The sequence below is a fragment of the Tupaia chinensis genome, unplaced genomic scaffold (assembly GCF_000334495.1).
Source record: "Tupaia chinensis unplaced genomic scaffold, TupChi_1.0 Scaffold149672_1, whole genome shotgun sequence".
NCBI classification, from domain to species: Eukaryota; Metazoa; Chordata; class Mammalia; order Scandentia; family Tupaiidae; genus Tupaia; species Tupaia belangeri.
In genome coordinates, this window is record NW_006209517.1 from 113,019 (window position 1) to 125,157 (window position 12,139).

Below are 12,139 nucleotides of genomic sequence, written 5' to 3' on the forward strand. Positions count from 1 at the left end.
AGAGAGACATAGAGAAAGCGAGAAATCACCCCCCAGGGGGGATGGTCACGCCGCAATCCCTTCTCCTCCATTCTCCTCTCGGGATCTTGGGCATGTACACACATGTGCCTGGTGTGAGTTTTAAGCCACAGGGTCCAGGACGCGAACCGTGGTCGACTACGTGGGAGTCCAGCAACATAGCCACTACACTAACTGCTGGTTCCCTGGTATAATACATTTTTAACAAATTATCTATTTTGCCTAAATTTTAAAAACTGTTGGAATTTCATTATTTGTTGTCTACATTTAACATTATTTTTATCCTTGTTTTGCCTAAATGTAATCTTCATTCAATATGTAGTAACTTTGTTTTCTCTTTTTTCTCCATCAATTTTTCCAGTTTGCATATTATGCTAGATTATTTTTCAACTATTCAATAAATATCATTTGACTTCATTGATTTTCTCTCTTATCTTTTATCTATTTTCTATTCTGCCTTCTCTTATTATTTCTTTGATTTTAATCTTAGTGCTCAAAGTTATACATTGTCCCTTCGTTGTAGCCAAAGGCATATGTATTTAATGTTTATAACATATCTCATTTCTAAGACTAACTATAGAGAATTGTAATAATTTTATTTTAGCCAAAATATTTTAGCAGTATGTTTTATTCTAAATTTGAAGAATATTTTACTTATCTTTTGGGTTTTAATTTCTAATTTAACTAAAGTGTGGCCAGAGATCATAACATATATGTAAGTATTTTTATAATGTGTTGAGCCTTTACTTATTGATAAAGTAAATTATCACTTTGGATTCTTGAAAAAAATTAGATTCTCTAAGTATTGTTCATGGAATTTATAAATATTAAATTGTGTGTATTTTTTTGCCTGCTTGATCTATCAATAATTACAAGAGGTGTCTTAAAATAGGTCACTTGGGAAGCAGATTCATCATTTTCTCCCTCTAGTTTTATCAGTTTCTATTCATATATTAGAAGCTATTTTATGATAGATTTGTGAATGCTATCTTTTGAGTAATTTAATTTTTATTATGTACTGTATTTCATTGTTCTTAGTAATTTCTTTTTTTCATACAGCATTAACTTCTGATTTGTATTTTTTTTTTATTTCACTGTTTCTGGGTAAGCCTGAGTTTATCCTTGGAATCAGGCTTGTGGTATCAACAACACCTAACCACATGGATTAATAATGAAGGATGGATGTTTTCCAAGTAGAGTTTAGGGGCTCCATTAAATGCACTGAATTACATAGTTTACCAGCCTCCCAAATGGAATCAGCCACCTTCCCCATCTTTACCACTACACTCTTTTGTCCAGAATGCCTCCTTCCTTGGAACTAGAAACCTTGTTTAAATGCTACTTGGCCTATACAACATTTGTTTCGGGATCTGCACTGAAGTGGGAGGATCTGAAGCGGGCTGCGGTAAGATCTGGTTCTTTTTCTCTTGGTAGTTCACCTAGCTGCAACAATCAGGATGATAGGGAACATTGCTCTTTCAAAAGGCAGTATTCCATATTCTTTTATTGGCTATAAATATGACTTCATAAATGTTTAAAAAACTGACGGTAAAGAAAGTTATAACCTCCAAATCCTTCTTGACAAACTTCGGGTAGACCTCACTGCCAGACAGGCCTATTTATCTACACTTATTTTAAATTATTTGTTTCAGTCTACTCTCTATCTAGAGCAATTTTACTTTATCAGTCTAAGAGATCTGGAAAAGTTATAGATAGCGTAGATGTATTTGATCCTACCACCCTGACAGGATTCTTACCAAAAGACACATTTCCAAAAAGTCGACAGCTGGAGATAACTCTCCTATGTCTTCTGATATGAGAAACAGAAAGGAAAGTAGCAGAAATGTCATGAATGGTGTAGCCAAAAATAATGAGCAACAGTCATCCTCTGGACAGGTTTGGTTTGCAATCAAATCCAGCTTCCTGTTATGTTCTAACTTTCATAGAGTCAATAAACCAAAAGCTTTCAGTTTAAGGCAGAGATGTGAAGAGTTAACATGAACAATTCCAGCAGAAAAATGACAGACCCAGCATAGTCTTTCCCTTTCCTCCAACTTGGTACTGTCAGAACTATTTCAATAATTTTCTAGACTCTTAAGATTCAAAATCCACAAATATTTAATGACTTCTTATATTGGGCCAAGTAGACTCCAAATTCCTTAATTCTTTGATACCCTGAAAGGCAAATAAATACACAAGCAGTGGCTTGAAAAGGCCTTGCTAATTGTCACTAAACATGCAATGTAACAGATAATAGGGAAACAGCACTTGGTGCTTCACCCATTTCCAAGCAATTACAACATCCGTTTGAGAGAGCCTCAGTCCAGGTCCGTCAACGGCGGCACAAGCAGCCCTTGCAGCATCTGCAGGACTATGACCCTGGTGTGTTTTCTTTCTTATTGGCAATTTTATGACAAAACCATAAGAAAACCCAAAAGGGGAAAGTAGATTATTTCCCAGGTAATTAACAAGATGGCTGCTGTTTCATCCTGAAGAGCAGGTGGACTCTGCAGAAGCGTGCCTGATTATTGCCAACCCTCTATGCAGTGACTCACATGCTGAAGACACTGCAAACATCATGAGGTAAGGAGCAGTTGTTGTGTTTTATGTGCTCCAATGCTAACTTTGTTCTGCCTTTCTGAAAATAATGCCCAATGCATAGGACCAGACGGAAGGAGAGGTTTGTGTCAGCAGAGTAATTTAACTATCACTGTGATGGCAGTGACACTGCCCAGCCCAGAACTTCTGGTCCCCAACGCAAAACAAATGTACACAGCTAGAGGTGACTCTCTATATAGCAAAACACAGCTGAAAACTTGTGCCGCACATATTACAGTATGCATGCAATACATCTTACTGTTTAATTTGTAAAAAGGAAAAAATTGAATTGGACAGTCTCTGAGCTACTTTAAGCTATATTCAGCAATTATAACTCTGGTTTTTTTCCCCATAATTAACGTGTGGTTTGAAGATTAAATCATATGAAACTGTTTATTTCCTCTTCAAAAATTGGTACCAGGGGACTACAGTCTTCTGACACCAAGCACTGACCTTTCCATAAGTCTGCTTCCCATCTCTAAAACAATGGTGCTCTTCTGTGTATGCTAGTAAATGAACCGATTTTAGAAAACAGCTTAACTTCATAATACACTTTAAGTTTTCTCATATGTATTCATATATCGAGTTAGCTCTGAATTGAATTACATTACGAAACCATTTGACTATGACACATTGCTGACGAACACACTTGTCATTTCTATAGGGCACTCTCTATCAAAAACTACTACCCCAGGGCCAGAGTCATCATACAGATACTCCTATCCCATAACAAGGTACTGTGATGTTCAAGCGTACTCAAGCTTCTCCTCTTCCGGCCCGTGGAGCCTGATGAAACATATTACTATCTAATGAAAAGATTTTGCCAATTGTAGGTGAAATTGGAAGTCTCAGTAAGATTGTCAAACACTTAAGAATGAAAATCGGGGCCAGAGTTAGACCTCTGAGGCTTTTGACTTGATTTTGCAACTCTAGCTACTTTTATTTTCAAAAGTCGTAATTGTTGAGGCCAGCAGGTGGCATGGTGGTTAAGGCACTGGGCTCCCACATGGCCAACAGTGGTTTGAATCTTAGCCCTGGCAACTTAAAAAATCATGCCAGGTGTGTGTGCTTATGTGCCCAAGATCCCGACATAAGAATGGAGGAGAAGGAATTACAATATGGTCATCTTCACTGAAGGGTGATTTCTCACTTTCCCCCTCACTGTCTCTCTCTGTTTCTCTGGTGAGTGCATGTGCCCTATAGCAAAACCTTCAAAAAAAAAAAAAAGTTGAACAGTGAAAGAGAAAAGTGAGAGAGCAAGCCACCAGGTCCAGGACTTGAACAGCGGTCAGCCATGTGAAAGTCCAGCGCCTTAACCACCACACTACCTGCCAGTCCCTATATTTGTTTTAAAACAAGCTGATAGCCTTTGGTTAAATGAACTGAACCTGAAAATTACAATCAAGGCGAGCCAGCCAGGTGGCACAGTGGTTAAGATGGCTGGATTCCATATGGCTGACTTAATGGTTTAAGTTCTGGACCCAGCATCTTGAAAAACATGCCAAGTGCGGGTATGTGTGCCCAAAATTCCGAGAGGGGAATGGAGTGGCCAAACCCCCAGGGAGTAACTTTTTACTTTCCCTCTCCTCTGTCTCCGGTGAGCACATACACCCTATAGCAAATTAAAAAGAAAAAAAAAGAAAAAAGAAAAAAATATATATATAGCCAGGGCCAAAATTACATTCATATTTCCTGTTACTATGTAAGCACTGAAGTCAAAACTTCCAGAACTCTAGTCTAAAAAACACTTATTTTGAAGAAAAGTGGTGCCAGAGACAGTGGATTTAGTTTAAAAAGAAACTGTGGGGAGGGGTAAATGTGGTCATCTCGCAAAGTTACCAAAGCAGAGCACTACAAGCAAAATATCCAGATTCTCCCTTCTCCATAAAAAGACTGTTTTGGGGGCCAGCGGGTGGCATGGTGGTTTAGGATTCTGGACTCTCACATGGCCAACCGTGGTTCAAATCCTGGACATGGTGGCTTGCTTTCTCGCTGTCCCCCACCACCACTCTTGTCCCTCTCTGGTCAAATTAGAATAAATAAAGTTTAAAAATTATTAAAAAGAAAAAAGACTGCTTTGCTCAAAGATACCAGAAATGTTCTTAAAATGGCAATTTTAAAAGTAAAGGTCAAGGGGTCAGATGGTTATGCAGTGGTGACACATCTAGACCCACACTGGAAAGGGTTTCACAGCCTGAGACCGGAGTACGCTGTGTGTGTGCCCAGTCTAGACCGGCTGAGACTGGAGTACGCTGTGTGTGTGCCCAGTCTAGACCGGCTGAGACTGGAGTACGCTGTGTGTGTGCCCAGTCTAGACCGGCTGAGTCTGGGTGGATCACAGTGTGGAGACCCTGCTGGGGATGCCTATCTCTGTCTCTCTCTCCTTTTTTGCTCACAAAAGAAATAAACTTTGAAATATGTAAGTGACACACAGAAGATGCCCAATAAAGGCTACCTAAATAAACCCAGTCCTTGGGTAGTGGCTTTATAATTCTGAGAGCCATAGCAAAACACAGGCTGATAATGATGTGAAGTCCCAGTACCCTTCTTCTCCTTTCTGGTATTCCAAAAATGCAAACCCAATCCCCCAAAAATCTTGACGAACTGCAAAGCCTTCCTGAAGAAACAAGTCTTCAAAACTCAAAGCTTCATAAACCAAGATTCTGGAGCACCCTTACCTAACTATTGAAATTTAGAACCTTCTTCCCAAATTAATTTTCATCACGAAATTGGAGTTGATTTTTAATAGAGCCCCACTTGCCCTGGCCCCAGCACTACCATTCTCCCTACCAGCAAGTCTTTTTCGCCAATGTTCTTTTATTCCACCATGCGAGGAGACTAGCATTATCTTTGCTTGAAAACTGTTTATTAATTTGCCTGTCAAACATTCTATAGAGCCGTTTACATCTCACTACAGAACCCTCCTGGGTACATATTGACAGCTCAGCAAGTATTTACACAGAGCTCTGAAACATTTGGTTCCTTCAGAGCTGAAGAAGCTGCTATGTCAAGCTGAGAATTATCAAACACCTTTCCCTATACCTTTTCCCCTTCTTGATAAAGGGAAGCTTCCTTCTAGCATACCTCTCTCTGCCTGAATTATACTTCTGAGCTACTGAGCCAGGAGCAGTAACAAGGGAAATTCATGGCCAACAGTGGTTTGAATCTTAGCCCTGGCAACTTAAAAAATCATGCCAGGTGTGTGTGCTTATGTGCCCAAGATCCCGACATAAGAATGGAGGAGAAGGAATTACAATATGGTCATCTTCACTGAAGGGTGATTTCTCACTTTCCCCCTCACTGTCTCTCTCTGTTTCTCTGGTGAGTGCATGTGCCCTATAGCAAAACCTTCAAAAAAAAAAAAAAAAACAAAAAACAAAAACAACAACAACAAAGTGGGAACTGTTGACCAGTAACCACTTTCAGACGTTGAAATTGTTCTTATCACTTCCTCTTACCTGGGCCCACTTTTTATGCTGCAGAGTAAAGAATGAATGATTTAAAGTCAATTAAAGAGCCTTCTTGAGGTATATTTACTCCTAACACTTGATCTACTTTCTACCATGAAACAGGTTTATCTGCCAAAGATTCCCAGCTGGGACTGGAGTGCTGGAGACAACATCATCTGCTTTGCTGAATTAAAGCTTGGATTTATCGCCCAAGGCTGCCTGGTGCCAGGCTTGTGCACCTTTCTAACGTCTCTATTTGTTGAGCAAAACAGAAAGGTAAGTTGATGTCAGGTTTTGGCTGCTTCCTATGTCCCACATAATAGCATCAGGAATAGGGGGAAAAAAAATGAGGAAAGCAAGAAAGCCCCAAGAAATGGTTGCCTTTGGCTTATACTTGCCTGGGAAGGGACTGAGAGATGAGGATTGAAGCTTTCGTCCCCATAGAAGTCATAGCTCTTATTGTTGCCTGTAAGTGTTTATAAAGTAGAAATTGTAACTCAGCTTCCCGCTTACCATCCACAGTCCAGCCTGAATGTAAACATTGTCATACATGTGGAAACGCTTTAGTTTACCCAAAGTAGAAATACAAGTAAAAATTATAGTATCAATAAAGTCACATGTTTAAAATTAAATATAAAATAATTAACATTTATTGTAAAAAAAAAAGTACTAACTAAACAGAAATAGTAATGAAAACCTGAGTCTGCATGGGGCGATAATGGTGATAACCACACATTGGGTGTCTGCTATGTGGAGTGTTCTCCTTTCGTGCTGTTTCCAGGATCCAGCCCTGCAATGGGTCAGGGAAGCTAACTAACTCAGTTATAGTGAGTCAGTGAGCAGAAGAGCTAGAATCCTCTTGGTCAACAGACTTACCACTGTGCCCTATGCCTCTGTTGTTGGGTAGCTATCCACAACCCCTGCATCAGGTCCTTTGATACCTTTTTCTGAGACAAAACAAGGAACTAAGAGGGAGCATTAGGATGAACTTCAATAACACAAAGTATGGTCTTCCAAATACCATCTTCATGGAAATGTTTTCTTTCTTTTATTTTTAAATCTTTATTCAATTTTACTTATTCATTCATTTATTTTAATTTGACCAGAGAGAGACACAGAAAAAGAAAAGGAAAATGAGAAAGCAAGCCACTAGGTCCAAGACTCGAACTGTGGTCGGTCATGTGGCAGTGTTCAATAACACAAAGTATGGTCTTCCAAATACCATCTTCATGGAAATGTTTTCTTTCTTTTATTTTTAAATCTTTATTCAATTTTACTTATTCATTCATTTATTTTAATTTGACCAGAGAGAGACACAGAAAAAGAAAAGGAAAATGAGAAAGCAAGCCACTAGGTCCAAGACTCAAACTGTGGTCGGTCATGTGGCAGTGTCCAGCACCTTAACCACTATGCCACCTGCTGGTCCCACTCATGGAAATGTTTTCTATTCGTTGGCTGGGACTGGTGCTCCTTGCCCCAAGCCCCGACACAGAAGGATCTTCCTCTTCATTTAACTCTGAGTTTACATTTGCCTGTTCCTACACTAGACTTCCTTCTTGACCTCTCCTTGAACTTCAGTTCCTCTATTTCAATACACATGTTTGCATATGCTCTTGTTCCTTCCTTGGCACTAATAAGATAAAGCAAAAGAAGTGAAAGATGCTCTGGCCAGCAAGATGCTACTGGGACAGACTGAGCTGTTGTGTAACTCCTGTTGCACCTGAAAAGAGATGTGTGACTACAGAGATGAGAAGAGATGGTTGCATGGTGGTGCCTCAAGGCCAATGCTGTACCTTCACCTCATAGTCACCGCGAATGGCCAAGGAAACACTTAAGGAGGAAATAGTCTCTACTTGTGTTGTGTCTTAGAGGGGGGGAAGAACTTCAGTATCTGTTGTGATGACTGTGATCTTAATCTCCATGGCTAGAGGAAACACATGGAATGAGAACTCTGTGTGAAGACGTTGTCCCCTTATGCAAATATAGATGGTCAAATGTAAAGCCAGCTCTGTTACATTCTCCTTTGTAACCTAGAGTTGTAGTCTCCAAACTGAGGATGAACACCTGACAATTTTCATCACAGATCACAGTTGGAATGCAGGAACTGAGAGATATTTGTGATAGCCATAATTGCTTTTTGAATAAAATCTTAAACTCATTTATCAAAAATTGGGCAAGAGTTTTGAATGCTCTGCTCTGGTGCTTTAGATGTTGTAACACACCAAAGTCTGCCATTGATTTTGGTTCAGCGGCCAAGAATCCAGAGTTTTATGTCACATTTTCTTAAAGCAGGCACTTTCTCCATCTTTAAGAGTTACTGAGGCCAGCAGATGACATAGTGGTTACATCACTGGATTCCCACATGGTTGACCATGGTTTGAGTCCGAGACCTGGTGACTTGAAACTCATGCCAGATGTGTGTGTGGTGTGCATGTCCAAGATCCCAGGAAGAGAACAGAGGAGAAGAGATTGTGGCATGACCATCCCTGCCAGGGCTGATTTCTCACTTTTGCTCTCATTGTCTCAATCTCTCTTTCTCTGACAAACAGATGCACCCTAAGGCACAAACCTCTTAAAAGTTTTTTTTTTTAAACCTCTTAAAAGTTTTAAAAATAAGAGTTATTAATCTCCTCACCTGATTTTTTTCCCCAAGCATTGAATTAATATTGGCCTAATTTCTGAGTATTCGGATTAAAAGGCCTTGAACCAATGTGTGTATTCTAACTCCATGGTTATATTTTGAGAAATGGAAGTATGAAGAGCATTTCGTCTGGTTCTGTGTTAAGAACCCTGCCTTAAACTTGAACTTAGACCAGATATGATCTAACTCACTTACTCATTTTTTTCTGATCTCCTCTCTGACCTTTTAGGAACTATTTAGATTAGAAGCAGGACACTACTTTCCTCAAGGGCACTTCCATGTGTGGTAGCTATGAACAGCCAGGGCAGGGAGCCCTCGTTAGGGGAGAAATGTATGAGAATGGGAGAAGTGAAGAGACTCAGCTGGATACTGGAGGTGAGGGGCTGTGAGGACTGGGTTATCTGACATGCATGGCCCATTCCAGTAGGGGAGAATTGTGTATTTCTTTGTATATTTGTTTTTCTTGTGTTTTTCCCAAACTGCAAGATGAACAGCATGTCTGAACAGGCTGCACTACTGCACAGTGACGGTGCTCCAGAGTTAACAGGAATTCTAGATTTTATCTGAGTGGCAGGGCTTTCAGGAGTGTGTCCTGCTGTGTTAGGGCACTGCGGTGGTGATTCTCACAGCAGTAGGTGGCAGGAGAGTGGGCTGTACACAAAAACCAGGGATGAGTTTCCTAACAGCCACCACCTTGGGCTGTGTCCAGCCTTTCCAAGAGATACTGCTTTTCTTCTATGTCTCCCGGTTCTCTAGAAACCTCTAGCTGTCCTTGATTTTTGCATTCACATTTCCATAGATCAAGATGGCTCTCTGAGTTGGTTTGAACCTATAAAGTTTCTGGTCCTGGATGGAAGCCATGAATGTTTTTCTGTATGGTATATGGTTAGTGAGCTAAGTCTAAGATGTTTCCAAACCAGTCTTAAGCAGTCATATCCAGACAGAGAGAAAACGTAGAATCTGCATGCCTCCTCCCATCATGTTGCTACTGACTCAAAAACAAACAAACAAACAACAATGACAAAAAAATAAAACATTTGGCTTCACCGAAAGTAGCAGTGGGAAGGAGGAAGAATTCTCATTTCCAACAAGGAGACTGAGGTGCCATCTGGGGAGAAATTAAACTGTCTTGTGTCTACCTCATCTGGAGCCTTTCCAGTTCTTTTAACATGTCTCCAGTCACACACTAGGGTAGATCTCCTTCCTGTGACCTAAATGTGCTAGACCTCATCTGAAGCCTTTCAGTGAACATGACGATGATGATGATGTCAGAGTTCCAGTTCTTTTAACATGTCTCCAGTCACACACTAGGGTAGATCTCCTTCCTGTGACCTAAATGTGCTAGAGACTGGCTTGCCACGTAGCACAATGCTCAGTTTGATTCATGGCATCTCTGACTCCATGTCAACACACTCCACGGCCAATTGTGTATTCCAGGTCTTTCCCAAACAGCCATGGCAAAAATATTTCCTGAACGGCCTGAAGAACAAGATTCTGACTCAGCGTCTCTCTAATGATTTTGCTGGGATGTGTTTTCCTGAAGTCTCCCGGTGAGTGAAGGGAAATATCCCCTCATGTTTCATGCGATAAGATCCTTGCAGCAATGGCCAATAGGGCTTCGTGGAAGGTATGGCTCCCTCCCAGACACTGAGGGTTTGAGAGCAAATAGCGCAGGAGCCTCTGCCATCTAGAAGTCCCCCGTCCATGTGGATCTCCTTTCACTTCTGTCCCAGTTGGTAACCTGGCTATCAGTTATGTCAGGTAGATACACACAAGTGGAAATTCCATATTTGCGAGTTCCTTCCCCTGCCACATGCTGGCTTTCTCCTGACATAGAGCAGAATGTTAGTGACATGTGTGTATACCAAATCCCTGCCTTCTGCCCCTTCCTCTCAGCTCCTTGCCTTCCTTCTCAGGATCTGCTTCGTGAAGATGAACCTCATGCTGATAGCCATCCAATACGACTCCCTCTTTACCAGTGGTTACAGGTACTGATAAGACTTCCCAGGTCTTCAGAGTTTTTTGTTTTGGTTTGGTTTGGTTTTGGTTTTGTTCTAGAATCTTTAAGATACATCTGTAACTAAGCTTTTGGCCATTTGTTGAAAGTCAAACTCCTGGGCACCCAGAATCTCATGGCCATAATTATCCTGGGCTCTCTGATGGCCAGGTTGGAATGGCCACTCACTGGAAATGCTCTTTTCCTGTTCCCATGGTCCTTCCCCAGTTCTTTCTCATAATCATGGGAGAGAAAAAATGGTCAACTTTTCAGATCTTTTCCTATTAATGATATTACCAGAGCTTGTAAATCTTGACCATTAAACAACAGTATAAAATAGAATTATTTTTGATAAAAAAAAAATGCTCCTACAAACTTTAGCCTTAACAAGTAAGCTGTAAAATATGACAAAATAAGAATCTGACTGGCCCGCTGACTGAAGTTTGCTAAAGAGAATCAGCTACAAGAAGTGACCTGCAGTTGGTGTGGTGGTTAAGGCTCTGGACTCCCACATGGCTGACCATGGTTTAAGTCCCAGACCTGCAGTTTAAAACTCACCGTGGGTACATGTGCGTGCATGCCCAAAATCTCAAGAAGAAAACAGAGGAGAAAGAGATTGCCGTGTGGCCATATGCCCTGAGCAGTGATTTCTCACTTTCCCTCTCACCACCTTTCTCCCTTTCTCTGGTGAGCATACATACCCTACCCTATGGCAAAAACCTAAAAAAACAAAACAAGCACACAAAAACCAGAAAGAGAATCAACTATAAGAATATAGAGACAGAAGATACTGAAAAACTAAGAAAAAATGGGGTGTTACATGGGATGAGGAACAACAACGTTAAATGTTTGCTTGTGTGTATATTTTAGTGACAAATGAACCTGAGCTAAATTGGGATGAGCAAATGAGACTCTGATCCTGATCACGGTTAACTAGGCTTGTGGCCTTGGGGAAGCATTTGCCGTTTGTAGAATCAGGAAATTGAGTTAATTCATCGTTAAGCTCCCTTCTAGCTCTAAAATTAGGATTTCCACGGGTGCTAGAATTCCAGGGAATAATAACTATGGACTATGAAGGAATGCTTATATGCTAGAGGTTGGAAAGAAAGACAGATCTGAGAAGAGACGGTGAAGGAGTCATCTGGGAAGAAGTAGGGTCCCGGGAGAGGCAGTCATTGTGGGGAGAACAGCAAACGGCTATGCCTGACTGGCTCAATGCCATGTCACCATCCTGCCACACTCAAGAACGTCTCACAGTCTAAATCAATGTATAGAAACTTCTGCATAAATGGATTTTCTACTGGGAACAGGTCATTGTTAAAAAAGATAGCTTTGGAGGGGCCCTGCGCCGGCCCACCCGGGCCTGGCTGCGGGCCCCCGCCACCCCCGGGACCCGCGGGGGGGGCCCCCCCCCCCGGCCCCGCCCCGCCGCGGCCG

At 41.1% G+C, this 12,139-nt stretch overlaps 1 protein-coding gene across 4 annotated transcripts in view; it reads left to right on the top strand.

Moving 5' to 3' along the window:
* The window catches only part of KCNU1 (potassium calcium-activated channel subfamily U member 1), a 136,344-nt gene that overhangs the window by 33,343 nt on the left and 90,862 nt on the right, over positions 1 to 12,139 (top strand). For all 4 annotated transcript variants that reach the window (XM_006171499.2, XM_006171500.1, XM_006171501.2 and 1 more), the window contains exons 11-16: positions 1,318 to 1,423; positions 2,519 to 2,601; positions 3,281 to 3,350; positions 6,189 to 6,341; positions 10,144 to 10,256; positions 10,623 to 10,694. In XM_006171499.2, the coding sequence (XP_006171561.1) occupies positions 1,318 to 1,423; positions 2,519 to 2,601; positions 3,281 to 3,350; positions 6,189 to 6,341; positions 10,144 to 10,256; positions 10,623 to 10,694 (597 nt within the window). The remainder of the gene's footprint in view (positions 1 to 1,317; positions 1,424 to 2,518; positions 2,602 to 3,280; positions 3,351 to 6,188; positions 6,342 to 10,143; positions 10,257 to 10,622; positions 10,695 to 12,139) is intronic.